Source organism: Nycticebus coucang, chromosome X, assembly GCF_027406575.1.
Source record: "Nycticebus coucang isolate mNycCou1 chromosome X, mNycCou1.pri, whole genome shotgun sequence".
Classification (NCBI taxonomy): Eukaryota; Metazoa; Chordata; class Mammalia; order Primates; family Lorisidae; genus Nycticebus; species Nycticebus coucang.
The window spans coordinates 81773001-81800500 of record NC_069804.1 but is presented as its reverse complement, the minus strand read 5'-3'; the positions used below and the strand labels follow the sequence as shown (position 1 = coordinate 81800500).

The 27500-nt window shown below is 38.3% G+C and overlaps 1 protein-coding gene across 1 annotated transcript in view; it reads right to left on the bottom strand.

Annotated features, from left to right (window-relative positions):
• Positions 1–536: 536 nt before the first annotated feature.
• Positions 537–27500, bottom strand: part of LOC128576873 (zinc finger protein 610-like) — a 55994-nt gene continuing 29030 nt past the window's right edge. Inside the window, exons 2-3 of the mRNA XM_053579030.1 lie at positions 1949–2146; positions 537–1571 (exon numbers count right to left, since the gene is read on the bottom strand). Coding sequence (XP_053435005.1) covers positions 1245–1571; positions 1949–2146 — 525 coding nt within the window. The 3' untranslated portion in view covers positions 537–1244. The remainder of the gene's footprint in view (positions 1572–1948; positions 2147–27500) is intronic.

Here is a 27500-nt window from a genome sequence, read left to right as displayed (position 1 = left end):
AGAGGAGACAGAGGGGAGGAAGGCAGGCAGAGGGAGGATATTTGGGGGAATCCCACATAATGTGCATGATGCAATGGTATATTTCAAAACAACTAAGAAAAGAGTATAATTGTGATGGATGTGTTAATCAGTTCCATGTAAGCATTTCACATTGTATAGCAAATCACTGCCCTGAATCACATAAATGCATCAGTGTACACGGAAATGATTTAATAAAAACAAAAAAAGTAAAAAACAAACAAAAAAGATTAACCTCCCCCCTGCAAAAAAAGAAGTCTCCAATAATAAACAAGACACCAATTTCACTAAAGACTGCCATATTCATCATACCTATAAGGTTTCTCTCCAATGATTTGCAAGGTGTGAATTCTGACCAAACACTTTCCCCTATTTATTACATTTACAAGGTTTCTCACCAGTATGAATTATTAGATGTCATGCAAGGTGTGAATTATGACTTAAGACCTTGTCACATTCTTTACATTTGTAAGGTTTCTTTCAGCATGAATCTTCCAATGCTGTCCTAGGGATGACCTGCTACTGAATATTTTGCCACATTCATTACATTTGTAAGGTTTTTCTCCCGTGTGAATTCTCTGATCTTTTGCAAGATGTGACTTGTGATTAAATACCTTTCCACATTCCTTACATTTGTAAGGCTTCTCTCCAGTATGAATCCTCCAGTGCATTTGTAGGGATGATTTCTGAGTGAACATTTTGCCACATTCGTTACATTTGTAAGGTTTTTCTCCTGTGTGAATTCTCTGATGTTCTGCAAGGTGTGAAATACTATGAAATACCTTTCCACATTCATTACATTTGTAAGGTCTCTCTCTAGTATGAATTTTCCAATGTTGTCCAAGGATTGAACTTGTACGGAATACCTTTCCACATTCATTACATTTGTAAGGTTTCTCTCCTGTATGAATTCTCCGATGCTGTGCAAGGATTGAACTTACACGGAATAGCTTTCCACATTCATTACATTTGCAAGGTTTCTCTCCAATGTGGATTCTCTGATGCTGTGCATGGGCTGAACTTTCACGGAATAGCTTTCCACATTCATTACATTTGTAAGGTTTCTCTCCAGTATGGATTCTCTGATGCTGGGCAAGCTGTGAAATGTAATTGAAGACCTTGCCACATTCATTACACTTGTGAGTTTTCTTTACAGCATGGACTCTCTGATGACTTCTAAGGCTTGATTTTTTATTGAAAATTTTAGCACATATATCAGATTTAAATCAATTTTCTTCCTCATGCATTATTTGATGAATGGTGATATGTGTGCCTTGATTAAAGGATTTGTCCCACTCAGTACATCTGTAATGGTCTGTCACTATGTGTGGTTTGTCTCTTTGTGGGAATAATGAATCCATAAGATCATACTCACGTTCATGAGAAAAGTGGGGTTTCATAGTAGAAGTAATTCTGTGGGGTGGGGAAACCAAGAAATCACTGTTGATAGACAGATCCATGGGATTACATTCATAAATTTTCTCCTCAATCTTAAATACCTGCAGTTCTGGGAGATCTGACTGGGTGTTCAATCCCAGCTGATTATTAACAATCTTGTTTCATGAATCCTTCCTATCATGCTCATCTCTCCTACCAGTGAGATTTCCTTGAGGGGTCACACGGACTCCACTGCAATGTCTTTCATCATCTCTCCACTGACATGCAAGGTTATGTATATCCTTCTGAACTTCCCTAAAGCAAAAGCCTTCAATGTCATGGTTTTCTTTCCTTTCCAACATCGCTCTGGGGGATATTTCTTCTATATTACTGCTCTCCGTAGGTGGCAATTCATTTATCACACATATAGAAGAGATACCACCCTGAATGTATCCAATCTTCTCTCATCTCAGAAGCTAAGGTGCTTCAGGCCTGGTTGGTACTTGGGTGAAAGATTCTGGGAAATTATATGCAGGTATGCTCTCAGTGGGACCCAAAAGGAAATACCCAGGGAGACCAGGTTCCTATAGTTCTCCAACATCACGTCCCTGTATAAAGTCCTCTGAGCAGGGTCCAGGCACGTCCACTCCTCCTGAGAGAACTCTATGGCCACATCCCTGAATGTCAAAGGCCTCTGAGGCACTGCCATTTCTGAATCCTTTTCTTTCCTCTTCTGGGCTTCTTCATGTAACTGGATTTTTTAGAGGCAATCCTTTGAGAGGACATTTGGTGTCACACGCCACTGAGAGGAACCGGTGACTGAGGACCGTCCCGGGGAGCTGACCCTCCAAGAACAATCTATTTTATTTTTTTGTTTGTTTGTTTTTATTAAATCATAACTGTGTACATTGATGCATCTATGGGTCTCAGGGTACTGATTTGATATACAATGTGAAATGCTTACATTGAACTGATTAACACATCCATCACAATTATATTATTTTCTTTTTTTTTAATTTATTTTTTATCATTTTTTTTAACGTGGACTTTTTTTTTTTTTGCAGTTTTTGGCCCAGGTTGGGTTTCAACCCACTACCTCTGGTATATGGGACTGGTGCCCTACTCACTGAGCCACAGGCACCACCCATATTATTTTCTTAATAATTTTGAAATGCTCAATTACATCATGCACATTAGGTGAGGTCCCTCTCAAATATTCTTCCTCCTCCCGTCTACCCCCTAGCCTCCCCTCTCGCTCCTCTTCCATTCTACTTTCTGGACTATAGTTATGTTCTACCATTCATATGAATGTGTAGGTGACTATACATTGATTTCATAGTAGTATTGAGTACATTCGATACTTTTTTTTTTCGATTCTTGAGATACTTTACTAAGAAGAATATGTTCCATCTCCATCTAGGAAACATAAAAGATGTGAAGGCTCCATCCTTTTTTTATGGCTGCCTAAATACCATGGTATACATAATCACAATTTGTTAATCCATTCATGGGTTGAGGGGCAAATGGGCTGTTTCCACATGTCTTGGCGGTTATGAATTGGGCTGCAATAAACATTCTGGTGCAAATGCCTTGCTTGTAAAATGATTTTTGATCATATCAGTATATACCTAATAGAAGAATTGGAGGACCAAATGGGTCTACTTTTAGTTCCTTGAGTAGTCTCCAAACTTCTTTCCAAAAAGGTCATATTAGCTTGCATTCCCACCAGTAGTGCAGAAGTGTTTCCTTCTTTCTGCATCCATGCTAATATCTGTAGGTTTGTGATTTTGTTATCTGGGCTAATTTTACTGGAGTTAGATGATATCTCAAAGTGGTTTTGATTTGCATTTCTCTGATGATTAAGATAAGGAGGATTTTCTTCATGTGTTTATAGGCCGTGCAACTGTCTCCTTCAGAGAAGTTTCTGTTCAAGTCTCTTGCCCACATAGAAATGGGGTTATTTGTTCTTTTCTTTACATTATTATTATTATTTATTATTGTTATTATTATTTTTAGAGACACAGTCTCACTTTATCACCCTCGGTAGAGTGCCATAGTGTCACAGCTCACAGCAACCTTCAGCTCCTGGGTTTAGGCAATTCTCCTGCCCAGCCTCCTGAGTAGCTGGAACCACAGGTTCCCGCCACAGTTCCCAGCTATTTTTTTGTTGCAGTTTGACTGGGGCTGAGTTTGAACCCACCACCCTTGGTATATGGGACAGCCGCCCCACTCACTGAGCCACAGGCACCACCCTATTTGTTCTTTTCTTCTTGATTTGTTCTTTTTTTATTGATTAGTTTCAATTCTCTGTAGATTCTAGTTATCAGATCATTTTTGGAAAAATAACCTGCAAAAATCTTATCCCATTCTGAAGGTTGTCTGTTTATTTGCTTACTGAGCTCTTGGCTGTGAAAAATCTTTTTAGTTTGATAAGATCCCAGTAATATATTTTCAGTGTTGCTTCAATTGCCTGTGGGGGCCCTCCTCATAAAATATTCTCCCAGGCTGACTTCTTCACGTGTTTTCCCTGAACTCTCTTCTAGTATTTTTATAGTTTCATATCCTAAGTTTAAATCTTTTATCCAGTGAGAATCAATTTTTATTAATGGTGAAAGGTGTGGGTCCAGTTTCACTCTTCTATGGGTCAGCAGCCGGTTCACCCAGCACCATCTGTTAAATATGGAGTCTTTCCCCCATTGGAAGTTTTTGATAGCCTTATCAAAGATCAAATGATAATAAGTAGCTGTGTTCATCTCTTTGTTCTCTATTCTGTTCCATATAACTACCTCCCAGTTTTTGTATCAGTACCATGCTGTTTGGATCACTATAGATTTCTCATATAGCCTGAAGTCTGGTAACATGATACCTACTGATTGGTTCTTATTTCTGAGTAATGTATTTGCTATTCAAGTTTCTTTCTGATTCCATATAAGATGAAGTACTATTTTTTCAAGTTATTTAAAGTATGAAAATGGTGCTTTAATAGCTATTGCATTAAATCTGTAGATTGCTTTGGATAGTATGGACATTTTAACAATGTTGATTCTTCCCAGTCATGAGCATGGTATGTTTTTCAATTTGTTAACATCCTTATCTATTCCTTTTATCAGAGTTTCATAATTCTCTTTATAGAGGTCATTCATGTCCTTTGATAGGTAAATTCCCAGATATTTTATCTTCTTTGGCACTACTGTAAAAGGAATAGAGTCCATGACTATATTTTCACCTTGACTCTTGTTGGCATATATAAAAGCTACTGATTTGTAAGTATTGATTTTGTGTCCTGAGATGCTGCTGTGTTCCTTGATTGCTTCTCAGTGTTTTCTAGTTGAATCCCTGGGATTTTCCACATATAGGATCACATCAACTGTGAAAAGGGAGAGTTTGTTCTCCTCTGACCCCATTTGGATATCCTTGATTACCTTCTCTTGCAAGATTATGATAGCTAAGACTTCTATTACTATGTTGAATAGCAGTGAAGACAGTGGGCATCTTTGCCCTGTTCCTGATCTGAGTGGATAGTTATTCCATTCAATATGCCACTGGCTGCGGGTTTGCTGTAGATACCCTCTATCGTTTTAAGAAATGTCCCTTCTTAGCCGGGCGTTGTGGCAGGCGCCTGCAGTCCCCGCTACTTGGGAGGCTGAGGCAGGAGAATCGCCTAAGCCCAGGAGCTGGAGGTTGCTGAGAGCTGTGTGATGCCCTTCTACCAAGGGCAATAAAGTGAAACTCCGTCTCTACAAAAAAAAAAAAAAAAAGAAAGAAAGAAAAGAAAAGAAATGTCCCTTCTATGCCTATTTTCCCTGGTGTTCTGATCATGAAAGGATGCTGGATATTATAAAAATTCTTTTCTGCACCAATTGACAGAATCATACAGTGTTTTCAAAATTTTTTATGTGATGTATTATATTTATAGATTTCCATATATTGAACCAACCCTGGAATAAAACCAACTTGCTCATGGTGCATAATTTTTTTGATGTGTTGTCGAATTCTGTTTGCTAAGATATTATTGAATATTTTTGCATCAATAGTCATTAATGATATTGGTGTATAATATTCATTCTTTGTTGGATCCTTTCCTGGTTTTGGGATCAGGGTGATATTTGCTTCATTGCTTCCCAGAATGTGAGAAGTTTTCCTTTTTTTTCTATGCTTTGGAAAATGTTGTATAATGTAGGTACTAGTTCATCTTTAAAGGATGATAGAATTTGTATGTGAAGCCATCTCGTCCCGGACTTTTCTTCTTTGGGAGATTTCATATTGTTAATGGTATTTCATTAATTGATATAGATCTATTCAAGATTTCTAATTCTTTCTGCGTGAGTCTAGGAAGGTGGTGTGCTTTCCAGGTATTGCCTTCAGATTTTCATATTTTGGGGAATGGAGTTTTTTGTAATAATCATTGAGGATTGTTTAAATTTCTGAGGTTTCTGTTGTTATTTCTCCTTTATCATTTCTGATAGATGATATTAGAGATTTTACTTTTATGTTTCTGGTTAGTTGACCAAAGGTTTATCAATTTTGTTAATATTTTTAAAAAAACAACTTTTTGCTTCATTGATCTTCTGAATGATTCTAATTTTGGTTATTTATTTTCTCATGCTGGGTTTGGGGTTGGAATATTCTTCCCTTTCCAGGTGCTTGCTTGAGATGACCATTAAATTATTGCCTTCTTCTTTCTGTTTTCTTTCTTTTTTTTTTTTTTTTTTTTGTAGAGACAGAGTCTCACTTTATGGCCCTCGGTAGAGTGCCGTGGTGTCACACAGCTCACAGCAACCTCCAACTCCTGGGGTTAGGCGATTCTCCTGCCTCAGCCTCCCGAGTAGCTGGGACTACACTTCTTTCTGTTTTCTTGATGAAGGCTTCCAATGCTATAAATTTCCCTCTTAGGACTGCCTTTGCAATATCCCACGGGTTTGGATAATTTGTGTCTTCATTATCATCTTGTTACAAAAACTTGGTCATTTCCTTCTTAATCTCGTCTTTGACCCAGCTGTCATTCAGTGTAAGATTATTCAGTTTCCATGACATTGTTTGAGTATGAAGATTCCTGTTGCTGTTGAGTTCAACTTTTATTCCATGGTGGTCTGAGAAGATACAAGGAATAATTTCTATTCTTTTAAATATGCTAAGGTTAGTCTTGTGTCCTAAGATACGATCAACTTTGGAGGATTAACCATGGGCTGATGAGAAGAATGTATATTCACTTTTATTAGGATGAAATGTTCTGTAAAGGTCTGCAAAGTCCATTTTTTTCTAGGGTCAGGTTTAAGTCTAGTATTTCTTTGTTTAGTTTCTTCTTGGAGGATCTATCCAAAACTTTCAAAGGGGTGTTAAAATCTCCAACTACTATAGTGCTAGAAGATATCAAGTTGTTCATATCCATTAGGGTTTTCTTTATAAATTGAGGAACATTCTGGTAGGGTGCATAAATGTTAATTATGGAAATCTCTTCATGTTGGGTGTTCCCCTTGACAAATATGTAGTGACCACCCGTATCTTTTCTTATCTTCATTGGTCTGAAGCCAATTGTATGTGCAAATAAAATTGCAACCCCTGATTTTTTATGATTTCCATTTGTCTGTATTATTGATGTCCATACCTTCACCCTTGGTCCATTTTTATCCTTTCAGGTAAGATGAGATTCTTGTATTCAGCATATATCTGGTCTAGGTTTATGTATCCAGTCAGCCAACGTGTGCCTCTTTAGAGGACAATTTAAAGCATTCACTTTACTTGAGAGGGTTGATAGACATGGTAACATTTTTGGTGTCATGTTTTTCAAGGTTTTACCAAACATTTTTAATCCTTTCACCATTGTCAGAGTTCAGTTTTGTTCAATAATTTTTGGGTGAGATTACTTGGGTGGTAGAGCACTGTGCTGGTCATTAGGGGAAATGGGTCTGAGAATATCCTGGAGAACTGGTTTCGTTATGGCAAATTTCCTCAACATGTGTATGTCAGTGAAGTATTTGATTTCTCCATCACAAATGAAACTCAGTTTACCTGGATACAGAATCCTGGGTTGAAAATTGTTTTGTTTTAGGACAGTGGTTCTCAACCTACCTAATGCCACAAACTTTTATTATAGCCCAAGGAGGTCATGACCGACAGGTTGAGAACTGCTGTTTTAGGAGTTTGAAGGTTGATGAACATCCTCTTCTGGCTTGAAAGATTTTGGCTGAGAAATCTGCAGTCGTTCTAATATTTAACCCTTTGTAGGTAATGCTTTTCTTATGTCTGGCTGCTTATGTATAATTTTCTTAATGAGTAGCTGAAATCTATTACCTAACATTTCCTTGCATATTTTTCCATCAATAGACATTAGTGAAATTGGTGTATAGTTTTTCTTTTTAGTTGGGTCCTCTCCTGGTTTTGTAATCAAGTGATGTTTGCTTTATAGACAATGTTGGGCAAGGCTTCTTCTTTCTCAATATTTTGAAATAGGTTTTGCAGTATAGGTACAAGCTCATCCTTGAAGGTGTTATAGAATTCTGATGTAAAGCCATCTGGCCCTGGGCTTTTGCTGGAAACTTTTTGTTGTTTCTGCAATGTCGATGCCTGATATTGGCCTATTCATGAGATATATTTCTTCCTGGTTAAGTCTAGGAAGATGGTGTGATTCCAGGTATTTGTCCATTTTCTTCACATTGTCAAATTTCTGGCATAAAGTTTTTGGTACTAGTCAGAAATAGTCTCTTGTATCTCTGTGGTATCAGTTGTTATTTCCCAATTTTCATTTCTGATTGAAGTTATTAAAGATTTTACTTTTCTACTTCTGGTTAATCTGGCCAATGGTTTATTGATTTTATTTATCTTTTCAAAGAACCAACTTTTTGTTTGATTAATTTTTTGAATGATTCTTTTCTTTTCAATTTTATTTTTTCTGATTTAATATTGGTTCTTTCTTTTCTTCTGGTAGATTTTGGATTGAATTTCTCTCCTTTTTCCATTTCTTTAAAATTATTCATTAGGTTATTGATATGCCCTCTTTCTGTTTTTCAGATATAGGCATCTAATGTAATAAATTTTCCTCTTAGGACTGTTTTGCAGTGTCCCTCAGGTTTTTGTAGCTTGTGTCTTTATTGTTGTTATGCTCAAGGAAGTTAATGGTTTTCTTTTTTATCTCTTCCTTGACCCAACTCTCATTTAGTATAAGATTGTTTAGTTTCCATGCCTTTGTTGGCAATGATAGTTTTTGTTGAAACTGAGTTCCACCATTATTGCCTTGTGGTCTGAAAAGATACAAGTTAAAATTTCAATTCTTTTGAATTTTGCATTTCCCACTCATGATGTAACCTATGAGCAGTCTTGCAAAGGAAGTTGAACATATATCTAATAGAGACTGTAAAGTGAATTCAACTTTTCTAATTGAATTCCCAAGGCACCATTTTAACATATATGCTGTCTTCAATAAAGTTTTCTTAACTTTTTTAAAATTTTAACTTAATATGAGGGCACAAATTATTAGGTTACATTTCTCTCACTTCCAAGGTAAAGTTCAAGTTGTAGTTGAGCCCTTCACCCAGGGGACATGCTGAACACCCTCACAATGTGTACATTAGGTGAAATCCTGCTATTTGCCCTGCTCCTCTCTCCAATCAACTTATTCCTCCCCTAACTCCTGTTCCTCTTCTTCCCTCACCTTCACCAAAGTATATTTGCGTTTTATTGTTCATGTGGACATGCAATTGTTTATATACTAGTTTCATAGTGGTGTTGAGAACATTGGATTTATTTTCACATTCTCGAGATACTTTATTAAGATGAGCATATTTAAACTCTATCCAGGTAAACATAAAAATGCAAAGTCTTCTACTTTTCTTATGGCTGTATGGTACTCCATGGCATACATATGCCACAGTTCATTGATCCTTTCAAGGGATGATGGGAACTTAGGTTTGTTTCATGACTTAGCAATTATGAATTGACCTGCAATATGCATTCTGGTGTGAATGTATTTGTGGTAAAATGATTTTTGTTCTGGGTATATACCTAGTAATGCAATTGTGTACTCAAATGGAATGTTGACTTTTAGTTCTTTAAGAATTCTTCATAATTATTTCCAAAAATGTTGTATCAGTTTGCAATCCCATCAGCAGTGCAAAAGTGTTCCTTTGTCTCCACACCCATTACAGTTTGGGGACTTTGTGATGTGGGCTAATCTTACCAGAGTTAAGTGATATCTCATAGTGGTTTTGTATGCATTTCTCTGATGATTAATGATGATGAGCATTTTTTCATCTGTGACCATTTGTCTGTCATGAATTCTCTGTCAGAGAACTTTTTGATCAAATCTCTTGACTACATACAAATGGAATTGTTTACTCTTGTTGATTAATTTGATTCTCTGTAGACTCTACTTACCAGGCCTTTGTCATATTTGTAACATGCAAAAATTTTCTCCCATTCTGAAGGCTGTCTGTTTGCCTGGTTGTGATATTTTAGCTGTTCAGAAGCTTTTTAGCTTGATCAAATCCCACTTATTTATTTTTGGTGTTGCTCTAATTGCCAGGGGGTTCTTCCTCATAAAGCCCTTTCCCAGGCTAATATCTTCTAGTATTTTCCCCATACTATCTTCTAGGATTGTTATAGTTTTGCGTCTTAAATGTCAATCTTTTATCCAATTACTATTAATTTTTCTCATTGGTGAGAAGTGTGGGTTCAGTTTTAGTCTTCTATAGGTGGCTAACCAGTTCTCCCAGCAAAATTTATTAAACAGGAATTCTTTTTCCCAGTGAATTTTTGTTTTTGGTTTATCAAAGATCAAATAGCAATACGTGTGTGGATTCATCTATAGATTCTCTATTCTATTATATATGTCTGTCTCTCTATTTCCGTTTCAGTATCATGCTGCTTTGATCACTATAGATTTTAGTATAGCCTGAGGTCTGGAAATACAATGTCTCCAGATTTGTTTTTATTTCTAAGAATTATATTTGCTATTTGGGTGTTTTTCTACTTCCATCTGAAGTGAAGTACTATTTTCAAGTTCTTCCAAGTATAAAGTTGGTACTTTGATGGGGATTACATAAAATCTGTAGATTGCTTTGGATAGAATAGACATTTTAATGATATTGATCTTTTCTGGCCATGAGCACAGTATGTCTTTCCATTTGTTAACATCTTCCACTATTTCTTTTCTCAGGGTTTCATCATTTTCTTTATAGAGATCTTTTATATCCTCTGTTAGATTAATTCCCAGGTATATCATTTTTTTGGAGATATTTTAAAAGGTATAGAGACTTTGATTTTATTCTCAGCTTGACTGTTATTGGCATATATGAAGAATACTGATCTGTGGGTGTTGATTCTGTATCCTGAGATGTTGCTATATTCCCTGCTCACTAATAAGACCTTTGTGGTTGAGTGTCTGGGGATTTCCAGGTATAGCACCACGTCATCCACAAAGAGCAAGAGTTTGACCTCCTCTGACCCCATTTGAATACCCTTGTTTTCTTTCTCTTTCTTGATTGCAATGGCTATGACTTCCAGAACTATAGCAGTGGCGACTGGGTATTCTTATCTGGTTTCAGTTCAAAGTGGAAATGCTTTCAATTTTACTCCATTCAATATGATATTGGCTGTGGATTTGTTGTAGATGGCCTCTATCAGTTTAAAAAATGTCCCACTTAAGTCTATTTTCTTAAGCATTCTTATCAAAAAAGGATGCTGGATACTGTCAAAAGCCCTTTCTGCATTGAGAAAGTCACATGATCTTCGTTTTTGATTTCATGTATGTGATGATTTATATTTGTGGATTTACATATGTTGAACCAACTTTCCATCTCTGAGATAAAACTGACTCGATCATGGTGCATAAATTTTAAAAATATGTCTGTGTAAAATTCTGCTTGCTAAGATGTTGTTGAATATTTTTGCATCAATTATTCGTTACTGATATTGGCCTATAATTTTCTTTTTTTGTTGTTGAGTTCTTTCCTGGTTTGTAAATCAAGGTGATATTTGCTTCATAGAACATGCTGGGGAGGATTCCTTCCTTCTCTATGTTTTGGAATAGCTTGTATAATATAGCAATTAGTTACTCTTTGAAGGTTTAATAGAATTCTGTTGTGAATCCATCTGGTCCAGGGCTTTGTTTTTTGGAAGATTTTGTACAGTTGATGCTATTTCAGTGCTATTTCAGTGCCTATTCAAAATTTCTAATTCTTTCTGGTTGAGTTTAGGAAGGTGTTGTGATTCCAGGTATTGGACCATTTCCTCTGCATTGACATATTTTGGGGCATAGTTTTTTTTGTAGTAATCATTGAGGGTCTTTTGTATTTCTAATGGTATCTGTTCTTATTTGCCCTTTATCATTTATGATTGAAATTATTAAAGATCTCACTTTTCTGTTTTTAGTTAGTCTAGCTAAGGGTTTATAAATTTTATTAATCTTTTCAAGCAATCAGCTTTTGTTTCACTGATTTTCCAAATGATTCTTTTACTTTCAATTTCATATAATTCTGCTCTAATTTTAGTTATTACTTTTCTTCTGCTGGGTTTGGAGCTAGATTGTTCTTCCTTTTCCAGCTGCTTTAGATGGCTCATTAGGTTATTGAATTTCTATTTTCTTAATGAAGGCATCTAATGTTATAAATTTGCCTCTTAGAACTGCCTTTGCAGTATCCCACAGGTTTTGATAGCTTGTGGCTTCATTATCATTTTGTTCAAGAAGTCTAATGATTCCATTCTTCATCTCATCTTTGAGATGAGCTGTCATTCAGCATAAGGTTATTTCGTCTCCATGACTTTATTTGGGTATGAAGTTTTCTATTATTGTTGAGTTCAACTTTTATTCTGTAATGGTCCAAAAAGATGCAAGGAATAATTTCTATATATTTTTAACTTTTTGAGGTTAGATTTGTGTCCTAAGATAGGAAAAATTTTGGAGTATGATACATGGACTGAATAAAGATTGCATATTACGTTTTGTTGGGATGTAAAGTTCTGTATATGTCTGTTAAGTCCATTTGTTCTGGGGTCACATTTAAGTCCATTATTTTTTTGTTTAGTTTATGCTAAAAGGACCAATCCAGTACTGTCAAGAGGGTACTAACATCTCCAACTACTGTAGTGCAGGAAGATATCATATTCCTTAGATTATTTGGAGTTTGTTTAATGAATCAGGAAGAATTCAAATTTGCTGCATAAATGTTAATTATTGAAATCTGTTGATGCTGTATACTTCCTTTGACAAGTATGTAATGTCCATCCTTGTCTTTTCTTGTTTTAGCTGGTTTAAATCCAATTGGATCTGCAAATAAGATTGTAACCCCTGCTTTTTCTGATTTCCATGTGCCTGGATTATTGTATTCCATCCCTTTACCTTGAGTCTTTTTTTATTTTTATTTTGAAGTTAGATGTGTTTCTTGCAGACAACAGATTTCAGGTGTTAGCATTTGTCATCTGTGCTTTCTAAGAGAAAAATTCAAGCCATATACATTTCTTTAGACAATTTATAGGTATGGTTGTATTTTGGTCATCTCATTTTTTAGAGGTCTGGAGCTTATTTTTTTCCTAGTGCCATTGCGTAAGCTAGGCATTATTCTTTAACTTCTGGATAAGCTTACTTTGGTGATGGGCCATTATGTTGGTCATTAAGAAAAACAGGTCTGAGTATTTCCTGCAGAGCCTGTCTAGGTGTAGCACATATTCTCAGTATTTGCATGTCAATAATATATTTGATTTCTCCATCACAAATGAAACTCAGTTTAGCTAGACATAGTATCCTAGGCTGTAAGTTATTTTGTTTAAGAAGTTTAAAAGCTGACCAGGTGAAGTGGCTCATGCCTGCAATCACAGCACTCTAGGAGGATGAGGAGGGTGTATTGCTTGAGCTTACAAGTTCAAGACCAGCCTAAGCAAAAGCAAGGCACCAACTATACTAAAAATAGAAAAACTGAGGCAAGAGGATTGCTTCAGCCCCAGTTGGAGGTTTCTGTGAGCTATGATGCCACAGCCCACTCTACCCAGGGCAACCGCTTGAGACTCTGTCTAAAAATAAAAAAAGGTTAAAAGCCAATGACCACCCTCTTCTGATTGAAAAGATTCTGGTAAAAGATCTGTGGTAAGGACATGAAAGATCTCTACACAGAGAACTATGAAACTCTAAGAAAAGAAATAGCTGAAAATGTTAACAAATGGAAAAACATACCATGCTCATGGCTGGGAAGAATCAATGTGGTTAAAATATACATACCACCCAAAGCAATATACAATTTTAATGCAATCCCTATTAAAGCTCGACTGTCATACTTTAAAGATCTTGAAAAAATAATACTTCGTTTTATACGGAATCAGAAAAAACCTCGAATAGCCAAGACATTACTCAGAAATAAAAACAAAGCAGGAGGAATCACGCTACCAAACCTCAGATTATACTATAAATTAATAGTGATCAAAACAGCATGGTACTGGCACAAAAACAGAGAAGTAGATGTCTGGAACAGAATAGAGAACCAAGAGATGAATCCAGCTACTTACCGTTATTTGATCTTTGACAAGCCAATTAAAACATTCAGTGGGGAAAAGATTCCCTATTAAACAAATGGTGCTGGGAGAACTGGCTGGCAACCTGTAGAAGACTGAAACTGGACCCACACCTTTCACCATTAACTAAGATAGACTCTCACTGGATTGAAGATTTAAACTTAAGACATGAAACTATAAAAAAAACTAGAAGAAAGTGCAGGGAAAACTCTTGAGGAAATCGGTCTGGGAGGATATTTTATGAGGAGGACCCCCTGGGCAATTGAAACAGCTTCACAAATACACTAATGGGACGTGATCAAACTAAAAAGCTTCCGCACAGCCAAGAACAAGTAAGCAAAGCAAGCAAACAGCCCTCAGAATGGGAGAAGATATTTTCAGGTTATGTCTCCGACAAAGGTTTAATAACAAGAATCCACAGAGAACTCAAATGTATAAGCAAGAAAAGGACAAGTTATCCCATCTCAGGCTGGGCAAGGGACTTGAAGAGAAACTTTTCTGAAGAAGACAGGCACACGGCCTACAGACTTATGAAAAAATGCTCATCCTCTTTAATCATCAGAGAAATGCAAATCAAAACTACTTTGAGATATCATCTAACTCCAGTGAGATTAGCCCATATCAAAAATCCCAAGACCAGAGATGTTGGCGTGGATGTGGAGAAAAGGGAACACTTCTACACTGCTGGTGGGAATGCAAATTAATACATTCCTTTTGGAAAGATGTTTGGAGAACACTTAGAGATCTAAAAATAGATCTGCCATTCAATCCTATAATTCCTCTACTAGGTATACACCCAGAAGAACAAAAATCACATCATAACAAAGATATTTGTACCAAAATGTTTATTGCAGCCCTATTCATAATTGCTAAGTCATTGAGACAGCCCAAGTGCCCATTGATCCACGAATGGATTAATAAATTGTGGTATATGTACACCATGGAATACCATGCAGCCTTAAAGAAAGATGGAGACTTTACCACTTTCATGTTTACATGGATGGAGCTGGAACATATTCTTCTTAGTAAAGTATCTCAAAAATGGAAGAAAAAGTATCCAATGTACTTGGCCCTACTATAAAACTAATTTCTGGCTTTCACATGAAAGCTATACCCAGTTATAACCTAAGAATATGGGGAAAGTGGTTAAGGGAGGCCAGGGAGCGGGAGCATGGGTGGAAGGAGGGTGATTGGTGGGATTACATCTGTGGTGCATCTTACAAGGGTACATGTGAAACTTAGTATAGTAGAATATAAATGTCTTAACATAATAACTAAGAAAATGCCAGGAAGGCTATGTTAACCAGAGTGATGAAAATGTGTCAAACGGTCTATAAAACCAGTGTATGGTGCCCCATGGTTGCATTAATGTACACAACTATGATTTAATAATAAAAAAAACAGATCTGTGGTCATCTAATATTTTTCTCTTTGAAGGTAAAACTTTTCCTATGCCTGGCTGCTTGCAGGATTTTTTCTTCTTGTTAGCTTTGGAAAAGTTGATTACAACGTGTCTAGGAGATTCTTTGTTTGGATTGAGTCATGCTGGAGTTCTGAAAATATCTACTATCTTAATTTCTGTTTCTCTCACAATTCTTGGGAAATTCTCCACCATAATGTCTCAGACTAGAGCATCAGTGCCTTTAGATTCTCCTTTAGGAATCCCTATAATTCAGATGCATGAACTTTGGTAATAATTCCATAATTCTCTCAGTGAACATTCTGTTTTTGTTATCCTTTTGGCCTCATTGAACGCTTGAAATAGTTCAAAGGTTTTCTCTTCAGTTAATGAGAGTCTCTCTTCTCCATGTTCATCTCTATTACTGAGGATCTCTAATGAGTTTTTAAGCTCCTCAATTGCCTATTTCTGTCCCTAAGGTCTGCTACATCTTTCCTAATTATGTCCATACCCTTAATGACTGTCTCTTTAAAGATGCTAATTTCTTGAGATAACTTTCGGACTATTTTTTGAATTTCTATGTCATCTTATTTTCCATTCAAACCGTCTTATTTGCTATCCATATTCTAAATTCTATTTCTGACTTTTCAGCAATTTCCTTATGGATGGTATTCTCTGCTGCATCTTCCTTGTAACCTCTTATGGGAGTTGCTCTGCTCCGATTTTTCATTTTGCAAGACTTCTTCTGCTGGCTCCGCCCCATGGGTATTTTCAGTTATACTTTTTTACTTGGAATGGTAGGTTGTCCCTGAATATACATCGAGAGATAATTTATTTGGGGACCCTTAGGAAACACTGTACTGATTTAATTGGCAATTAGAACTTACGGGATGAGATAAGATTGGAAGGCCCCAGGAACTAAAACTAAATATACCTTCCCAAATTAGCTGGAGCTTGTGCTTATGGCCATTCCCCCAACAGCCCTGCAAAACTCATTTTCAGGGCTGCAACCAGAGTCTCCAAGTGCCAGCCTGTCAAGTCAGCACAGTCTGGTTCTTTCTTGGCATCAGATTGCCCTTGTAACTCTTTCCCATGGACTGAGATGAGAGGTCTTTTTTTTTTCTTTCTTGGTTATGGAAAGCCCAGAACACAGGCTTCCAAGTTAGGGGAGATGGTCTTCATTCCTTTGATAAGATCTTTCCAAGTAGTCACTCAGTACCTGTATTCTATTAACTTTCTTCTTCTTTTTAACCTCAAATTTGTCTCAGTAGGGATGGCACACACCTCGCATTCTTCTTGTGCTCAACTCCCCACCTTCAGCTTCTCCACTTTCTTTCTCTTCACAGGAGCTTCTGATGAAAGCTGCCTCTAGTTGGCCATCTTGCTCCACCCCTCTCCTTTCTTAACTGTTATAGGTACCCAATATTTATGGATGGGAGAATATTAAATCTGGAATTTGTTTCAGAATAATATGGGGAAAGGGAGGTGAAAATATATAGGTGAAAGAAATGAGGCTGGATGCAGTGGCTCACACCTGTAATCCTAGCCCTCTAGAAGGCCCAGGTGGGTAGATTGCTTAAGGAAAAGAGTTCAAGATCAGACTGAGCAAGAGCTACATTCCATCTCTAAATAATAATAATAATAACCAATCATTGTGGTGGGCAGCTGTAGTCCCATCTACTCAGGAGGCCAATGCAAGAGGAGTTTTTGAGCCCAAGAGTTTGAGTTTGCTGAGAGGTATGACTCCATGGCACTCTACCAAGGGTGACAAAATGAGACTATGTCTCAAAAGAAATACAATAAAATAAAATAAAATGAGATTGGCTGTGAGTTGATAATTATTGAAGTTAGGTGGTAGGGTTCATTGTATTTTATATTTTTTTATAATGAAATAATTTTAAATTTTAAAATTTGTCCAGTCAGGCCATAATGAACTACAAACATAAAGAGATAGTTGATCAGAAAAACTAAGAGTTGGTCTGGAAATTTACTAATGAAACAGATAAATTTCTTGGCAAGTTTATCTTACAAAAAAAGAAGGCACAGATATTGATACATCAGGAACCCAAAGCAGGTGTGATTAACATTTAGAGAAGACTTAAAATAAAAATTTTATACAACTTCAAACTGATAAATTTGACCTCGAAAGGATATTGTGCCATGTCTGGAAACAATTTTGTTGTTACAAATGGGAGACAGGGTGATACTGACATCTAGTTGGTCAAAATCAGGGATGTTGCGATTTTTCTACAGTGCACAGGACAGCTGCACACAGCCAACAATCATACAGCTCAAACTGTCAGTAATGCTGAGATTCAAAAACCCTGGCCTAAATATAAATGGCAAACTTTTCTAGGAAGATCTTAATTATTTAAGTAGATCTAAGAAGAAATTGAAAATCTTGATAATAGAAAAACTAAAGAAATTGAAATGCTTCTCACAGATCAATTGTTCCCAAAAGGGCACCAAGTAAGTGAGTTTTTCCAGGTGAGTTCAACCAAGACTTCGATAACTCAAAATTTTTAGATTCAGATAATAGGAAAAGATGAGAAACTACCAAACTCATTTTATAACCAAGCATAAATTTGATACTGAAACCAAACGAGGACTTCATAAAAATAGAAGTCATAGGCCAACATAATCCAAAAACAAAGATACAAAAATAATAAATAATATATTAGTACACTGCATTTAGTTTGTTTGTTTTTTTAATTTATAAAGAATGAGAATTTAGTTTTTATTTTTTCTTTATTAAATCATCACTGTACATTGATGCATTTATAAGATATAGTGTACTGATTTAATATACAATGTGAAATGTTAACATCAAATTGATTAACACATCCACCACCTCACTTACTTATTTGTTGTGGTAAGACAATTATAATCTTTTCTTAATAGTTTTGAAATGTACCATTGCATCATGCACATTAGGGGAGGTCCCAATAAAAACCCTTCCTCCTCCTGACCTCCACCTTCCCTCTCCCTTCTTTCCTCCTACTTTCTGGACTATAGTTACCCTGTTTCCCCCAAAATAAGACAGTGTCTTATATTAATTTTTGCTCCCAAAGATGCTCTAGGTCTTAGTTTCAGGGGATGTCTTATTTTTCCATGAAGAAGAATATGGTACATATTTATTGTTAAATGAGAATAAAGGAAATTTATTACCTGTATAGGGTAAGGTAGTAGGGTAGCTGTCAACACAAACCAGACAAACTGTGAATCCTACCTTCAGTCATCATAAGGGCAGCCGTGAGGATCAGACAGTGTCACCAGAGACAGACCAGCACTCACCACCTTCCCCACAGCCTGTCTGCTCTGATCCTCCTGTTCTTCTACACGCATCTAAGAAAGTCTCCTCCTCTCTCCCGCCCCCACTCACTGCTCACTCCGACCTCCACTCCGCCTCCACACAGGAGTGATGTCAGGACTCCGCGAACGTCACTGGTTGCTAGACGCCAGTCAGGGTGACCTAGGAACCAGTTAACCATAAATTAATTTTCATTCTGAGACAGAGCCTGGGGGGGGAGCTTATATTCTTGGGGATGCCTTATATTTCACCCAGAAGGAAACCTGTAAGTAGGTCTTATTTTTGGAGGATGTTTTATGTTCGGGGAAACACGGTATGTTTTACCATTCATATGAATGTGTAGGTGATCATATATTGATTTCATAGTAGTATTGAGTACATTGGATAACTTTTTCCATTTTTGAGACACTTAACTAAGAAAAATATGTTCCAGCTCCATCCAGGTAAACATAAAGATGTGACATCTCCATGTTTTTTTATGGCTGCATAGTATTCTGTGGTGTACATATACCACAGGTTGTTAATCCATTCACGAGTTGATGAGGACGTGGGCTATTTCCATGATTTGGAAATTATGAATTGGCCTGCAATATACATTCTGGTGTAAATGTCTATTTTGTAAAATGATTTTTTATCATCTGCATATATACCTAGTAGAGGAATTACAGGATCGAACAGTAGGTCTACTTTTAGTTCCTTGAGGATTCTCCGAACTTCTTTCCAAAAAGGCCCTATTAGCTTGCATTCCCGCAAGCACTGTAGAAGTGTTCCCTTTTCTCTTCAACCACACCAACATCTGTAGTTTGGGGATTGTGATGTGGGCTAATCTTACTGGAGTTAGACGATATCTCAAAGCGGTTTTGATTTGCATTTCTCTGATGATTAAAGATGATGAGCATTTTTTCATGTGTTTGTAGGCCATGAACCTGACTTCTTAGTGAAGTTTCTGTTCAAGTCTCTTTCCCACATAGAAATGGGGTTATTTGTTCTTTACTTATTGACTAATTTAAGTTTTCTGCGGATTCTAATTATCAGACCTTTGTCAGAAGCATAACCTGCAAAAATCTTCTCCCATTCTGAAGGTTGTCTGTTTGCTTTACTTACTGTGCTATTGGCTATGCAGAAGCTTTTTAGTTGGATCAGACCCCAGTAATATATTTTTGGTGTTGCTTCAATTGCCCAGGGTTCCTCCTCATAAAACATTCTCCCAGGCCAATTTCCTCAAGCATTTTCCCTGAACTCTATTTCAGTATTTTTATACTTTCATGTTTTAAGTTTAAATCTTCTATCCAGTGAGAATCAATTTTTCTTAATGGTGAAAGGTGGCGGTCCAGTTTCAGTCTTCTACAGGTTGCCAGCCAGCTCACCCAGCACCATTTGTTAAATAGGGAGTCTTTCCCCCACTGAATGTTTTTGACAGGCTTATCAAAGATTGAAGGATGATAAGTGGCTGGGTTCATCTCTTGGTTCTCTATTATGTTTCATAAATCTACCTCTGTTTTTGCGCCAGTACCATGCTGTTTTGATCACTATAGATTTATAGTATATAACATGATACCTCCTGATTTATTTTTATTTCTGAGTAATGTCCTGGCTATTCAAGGTTTTTCCTGATTCCATATAAAATGAAGTACTATTTTTTCAAACTCTTTAATGTATGACAATGGTGCTTTAATAGCTTGTACTAAAGAATAGTTTATCATAACTAAGCGTGATTTATCTTAGGAATAGAAAATATGTTTCACCATAGGAAGGATATTGATATAATTCACACATAAACCAAGTACAGGGAAAAAAATGCTATATGATTTTTTCATTAAATTCAGAAAAATAATCAAATAAAATTCATTAGTCATTAATAATAACATAAATCATAAAGTGTTAGGAAGACAAGGATATAAATACATTACTTTAAAGTGATAACAATGGGAGGCGGAGCATGATGGCGGACAGGACGGACGTGTAGCCCACCTCTCCCAAGCCACCAGGTGAGAGGAAAGGCGGTCTGGACCTTACCTGTGTGTGGATTATTGGAGTGGACAGACAGCTGGAGACGCCCAGTGAACTGGCGGATTGCTATATCTGAGGGGTAATTTAAAAATCACAGACTTTGTTGTAGAGATTCATCCCTGCTCGGCTGTGCCAGCCAGCAGGCCCCTCCCTCACGGAGGTCAGCAGCTTGTAAATGTTGACAAAATCCAATTGAAAAGTAGTTAATCCTGAACTAAGGGAGGCATCTGAAAGGAGAGCCACTCAAAACCACAGGGAGCTGGGCAAACTGTTGGACAATTGAAGGGAAGGGATCTTGCCCGGGAAACAAACAGACATTTTGAACTACCCAAAAGGGCGGGCACCTTTCCCCCAGGTGTTGGAGGGGGCTGGCGGTTCAGGCTGCGCAGCGAACTGGCGGAGGCCCATCCAAAACTCTGAACCATAAAATTCAGAATAAATCCCCCAAGCCCTCCAACCACGGGAACGGCTTGAAGCCTAGGACCCGGCTTTGGCTTCTGGGGCCGCGGAGCAACTGAAGCCGCGGACGGGCTTTGGCTGCTGAAGCCCCGGGAACCAGCTACAGGAGATACCGCGTGAACTCAGCACCACTCCCCTTATGGCCAATTGCAGTCGCCAGTTTGCGGGGGAACCTGGGAGCAGAGTGGAGGGACTTAGGAAGCGTGGACACCTGCACTGAGTGGGAGGGTTGGTCGCAAGTGCTGTCTGGAGGAGAACAGACGAGGTTGCACAATTCTTAGGCGACAAACTTTTACAGAAACTCCAAAATGGCCATCGGCCATGGAAGGTGGTTACCATGGTAACAGTATAAACTGCAAACCAGGTATAAGTCTCAAAACGACTCACAGCGCCAACTGGTGTCCAGAAAGTATATTGAAGTATGAATATATTCCTACAAAAGTTGATCCCTACAGCAGACATATAGACATTTACAGGTATATTTCTACCACAAGAATATTTTTGCAGTTGGTGCCCTTTTTTTTGTTTTGTTTTGTTTTGTTTTGTTTTTGTGGGTTTTTCTTTTGTTTTTATTTGCTGTTGTTTTCTTTTTGTCTGATTTTTCCTCACCATTTTCTTAGAGGAGATTTCGATAATTTTTTATTATTAAATTTTATATAGATATATTTTTATTTCTATGTCTTCTAATTTTAATTTCTTCTTCTCACTTAACATTCCTTCTAACACCACTTTTTTCTTTTTTTTTCTTTCTTTCAATTATTTCACGATTATCACTATTTTTATTGCAGTGTTCTTATATTGCTGTTGTCGTGGCTATTGCTTGTATGTTTATGTGTTTCCGTCAATCTCTGTATCTATGGGCCCATGTGCCTGGTAACCTTTGCATATGTTTATTTGTTCATTTGGTCTCAATGAGCTTGGTGTTACGACCTGTAACCCTGAGCTCCTAACACCCCCCTCCACTCTCACTCCGTGATCTGGAGACCTGCCCCCTCTGGAGTCCAGATTCTTGGCTGAACACTCAAGAGGTATAGACAGGACCTGGACTGCAGCTGACCAGTGCTGACTCTGTAGAAAAGGAGTGAGAAGACAACGGTAGGCTGAGAGGGAATTACACTGGAGCGGTGGTGCCCCGAGGTGCAGAGCAACAGCCATCTTCAGCAATAACAAGGCCCACCCCCAGATATCCCATAGCCTCTCCTCCTGTCTTCCTGGGCAACCAGATGAGGGCAAGCATCTTCTCAGATGGCAACCACCATGGAACAGACCTGGGACTGAAACACAGGACCCATGAGTAAAGGGTTTTCCTGAGACAGTACCCACCTGGGTGGAACACGGGGACTAGAAAACACACCCGCAGAGCTGGGAAACTCCTAGGGTGGGGCTGATCCAGAGAACCGCTCTACTGAGCCTAAGACGCACCTGGCCCTTAGGGGATCACCAGCCTATAGACAAAGGAGGCCAAGAGGCTACAGCCAACAACTGATCGCGCTGCAAATACAAACCCGCAGGACTAAAGACAGGGCCTGAGACACAGGCTCTGGGAACTGAAATCAGCCTCTCCTCTGCAGAGGAATCTGGCAAGGTCAGAAACAAACTTCCACAGGGTTGTTCCCTTCATTCAGTAACATAAACTAAGGGTGGGGCTGGAACTGACTGAACATCTCAAGCCTCCATCAAGTGCCCCAGGTTGACAGGCCACACCACTCCCTGCTGGATAAAGACAGAGAATAGCGGCCTAGTTGAGCAGACACAGACTACCCTGTGACTTAGGCAGGTGCAAACCCCTGGAGTATCTGCTTACTGCAGACAACTGACTGGGTCACTGCCCTGTGGGGCTAGCAGAGACCAGGTGTGACAGAGCTGCAAGGTGGGGAAGGAGGCATCATTCTTACCAGACTGATCTATTTACTGGTGGCTCTTCTTGACTCCACGCAGCATTGGAGCAAGCCATTTTAGAGCATGCACCAGACCCCTGTGACCCAGTTCCCAGGGACCTCTTGAAATCTCCAACCCAAGGCAGCTGCTGACTGAGACAATTGACTTGGACCTTTTGAACTGAGTCACTCACCTGGGGACTATCCAGGTGGTGCCCTGGGTGTGTGGTTGTAGGAAGGTTTGATTTTCCTTTTCCATTTGTTGCCTGTGGTGGGTGGGGTGACTTAATTGCTGGTATTTCTCCACAGCTGAGACTTCAACCCAGAGTAACTGTTTCACTAGGGTCACATAGAAACCAGCTGAAAACAAGTCAGAACCACTTAGGACCTCTACACCAAACAGGGCCCCAGTTTCTCAGGCCACAGCACTGTATGGGTCCTCGACAAAACACCAGAGGAAAATCAAAGAGAGTAAAACAATCATGGGGTGGAATCAGTGGAAAAACTCTGGTAACATGAATAACCAGAATAGCTCAACCCCCCCAAGGAAAGATACGGCAGATGTAATTGAAGATCCCATTCACAAACAACTGGCTGAGATGTCAGAAATTAAATTCAGAATTTGGATGGCAAACAAGATTAAGAAAATGGAATTAGGAATTCGTGGAGAAATTCAAAAGCTGTCTCAAGAATTTAACGAATTTAAAGACAAAACCATGAAAGACTTAGACACACTGAAACAAGAATTTGGCGCCCTCAAAGATATGAAAAATACAGTGGAATCCCTTAGCAACAGAATGGAGCAAGCAGAAGAAAGGATCTCCAACATCGAAGATAAAGCCTTTGAACACTCCCAAACTCTCAAAGAGGAAGAGAAATGGAGAGCAAAAATGGATCACTCACTCAGAGAGCTCTGGGATAACTCGAAGAAGGCAAATATCCATCTCATAGGAATTCCTGAAACAGATGAAGTGGCCTCACTGGGCACAGAGGCCCTTCTGCATGAAATTATGAAAGAGAATTTTCCAGACATACCTAGAGAATCTGAAATTCAGATAGCAGATAGCTTCAAAACCCCAGCACAACTCAACCCCAATAAGACATCCCCCAGGCATATCATAATTAACTTCACTAAAGTTAATATGAAGGAGAAAATTCTCAAAGCTGCCAGGAGAAAGAAATCTATTACCTTCAAAGGAAAGAACATTAGAATGACTGCAGATCTCTCTGCTGAAACTTTTCAAGCCAGAAGAGGGTGGTAATCAACGTTTAATTTCCTCAAGCAAAATAACTTTCAACCACTGATCTTGTATCCAGCTAAACTGAGTTTCATTTACAACGGAGAAATTAAATACTTTAATGACATACATATGCTAAAGAAATTTGCCATAACTAAACCAGCTCTTCAGGATATTCTCAGACCTATCCTCCATAATAACCAACCCAATCCTCTACTACAAAAGTAAACTCACTCAGAAACTTCTGATCAAACTCTAACTTCCACAATGGCAAAAGGATTAAAAATGCCCACTGGACTTTCAAAGAACTCAATACCCCAAATTTCACCAAACTTATCAATGCTCCCCATTAATGTGAATGGCTCAAACTGCCCTCTAAAGAGACATAGGTTAGCTGACTGGATACAAAAACTCAGGCCAGACATTTGTTGCATACAAGAGTCACATCTTAACTTAAAAGACAAATACAACTCAGGGTGAAAGGATGGTCATCCATATTTCAGGCAAATGGTAATCAGAAAAAAGCAGGTGTTGCAATTTTATTTGTGGACACAATAGGCTTTAAAACAACAAAAGGAAGGAAGGACAAAAATGGTCACTTCATATTTGTTAAGGGTAAGACTGAATATGATGAGATTTCAATTATTAATATCTATGCACCCAACCAGAATGCACCTCAATTTATAAGAGAAACTCTAACAGACATGAGCAACTTGATTTCCTCCAACTCTATAATAGTTAGAGATTTTAACACTCCTTTGGCAGTGATGGATCAATCCTCCAACAAAAAGCTGAGTAAAGAAATTCTAGATTTAAATCTAACCATCCAGCATTTAGATTTAGCAGACATCTACAGAACATTTCATCCCAACAAAACTGAATACACATACTTCTCATCAGCCCATGGAACTTACTCCAGAATCGATCACATCTTAGGTCACAAGTCTAACCTCAGCAAATTTAAAGGAATAGAAATTATTCCATGCATCTTCTCAGACCATCATGGAATAAAACTTGAGATGAGTAACAACAGGAATCTGCATACTCATACAAAAACATGGAAATTAAATAACCTTACGCTGAATGATAGCTGGGTCAGAGATGAGATCAAGAAGGAAATTGCTAAATTTCTGGAACAAAACGACAAGGAAGACATGAACGATCAGAACTTCTGGGACACAGCAAAGGCAGTTCTAAGAGGGAAATTTATAGCACTGCAAGCTTTCCTCAGGAGAACAGAAAAAGAGGAAGTAAGCAACTTAATGGGACATCTCAAGAGACTGTAATGGAAGAACAATCCAACCCCAAATCCAGTAAAAGAAAAGAAATAACCAAAATCAGAGCAGAACTAAATGAAATTGAAAACAAAAGAATAATACAACAGATTAATAAATCAAAAAGCTGGTTTTTTGAAAAGGTCAACAAAATAGATAAACGTTTGGCCAACCTAATCAGGAAAAAAAGAGTAAAATCTCTAATCTCATCAATAAGAAATAACAAAGACGAAATAACAACAGACTCCTCAGAAATCCAAAAAATCCTTAATGAATATTACAAAAGACTATACTTTCAGAAATACGAAAATCTGAAGGAAATCGACAGTTACTTGGAAACACATCACCTTCCAAGACTTAATCAAAAACAAGTGGAAATGTTGAACAGGCCTATATCAAGTTCAGAAATATCATCAACCATACAAAATCTCACCAAAAAGAAAAGCCCGGGACCAGATCGTTTCACGTCGGAATTCTACCAAACCTTTAAAGAAGAATTAGTACCTATACTACTCAACCTGTTCCAAAAGGTAGAAAAAGAAGGAAGACTACCCAACACATTCTATGAAGCAAACATCATCCTGATCCCCAAACCAGGAACAGACCCAACAAGAAAGGAAAATTATAGACAGCGGAGCAAGATGGCAGCCGAGTAACAGCTTCCTTGCATCTGGGCACCGTGAGTCTGGGGAGATAGGACTCCAGGCATCTCTGGCTGGTGGGAACTGCCTAGCATCACTCCTATGAGGATACAGGGAGTCAGCAAGAGACTTCTGGACCCCAAGAGGAGGACTAAAACAGTGGAAAACCAGCAAGTGGTGGCGTGTGTTCAATCCGTCTAAACCCGCGCACAACTGTAAGTTCAGTAGCAGCAAGACTGCAAACCAGAAAGGCCTTACCTGTGAACTGTTTTGATGTCCTTGGACTTGGCACTGAGTTGAACTGCCTTGGGGAAGGCCTGAGCGGGAGTGCGGAGAACTTTGGCCGTTGTCTAGGGCCCCAGTCTGAGCCGCTGAGCCAGACGGAGCTAATAGTATTTGGCGGTGGGTCACACGGATCCATTGTCAGTGATCTGCCCCTGCAAGCTCCACCCTCAGGGTCGCAGAGCTAGAAATGGGTGGGAGATTGTAACCCAGCAACCAAGTAGCCTAAGGGTGGAGTCTGAGCCGCCTTGCAGCCCTAACCCTCAGGGGCAGAGTGAGACCGGTTTTGGCACACTGGGTAAGTGGATAGCCACTTCAGCAGTGATTCCAGCGAGAAAGCTGGGAAAGCTTCTGCTCAGCAAGTTTACAAGTTCAAAGTGCCTTTTAAGTAGGCTGAAGAGAGATTTAGGGTGTCTACCTGCTGGGGTTTGAGAAATCAGCAGCCTCCAGTCGTATCAGAACTGTGACTAACATCTCATACCCCAGAAGACCACGTGTTGCCCAGACAATATTCAATAACATATACAAACTGCTTTGTTTTTGGTTGTGTATTTTTTTCTATTTTTTTGTTTCATTGTTTTTTTTGTTTGTTTATTTTGACGTTGCTGATGTTCTTTTGTTTTTTTAATTTCAATCTTTTCCATACAGATCCCTTTTTCTTTCTCAGTTTTCCTAGTTTAATTATAATTTCCCATTGCTGCCTTTTTTAATAACTACAACTTCATTTTTGCTAGTGTTTCTACCGATATCATTTGGTTTTTCACCCAACTTTATCCCCGTAAAGTTTTCTGTTTGCTTGTTTTGGTTTGATTTATAGCATTTTTGTCTTTCCTGTTTACTTGGTGGAGGTGGGGTACTGTGTCTGATCAGGTTAGCAAAGAGCTGCTGACCTCAAGGGAACCACGCAACTGGGCACCCCCAGAAGGTGGGTTTTTTTAAGGTTGTGTCAAACTACCCTACTGTACACCTATATTGCCCTGTCTCCCTCTTCCTGTGCCTCTCTTCTTTTTGTCAATATTCCTTATACCCAACCCCTCTCCTTTCTCTATCTTTCTTTTTTTCTTATCACTCGATCCTCCTTTCTTTCATCCCCATTTTTTGCTCTTCAACCTTCTCACAC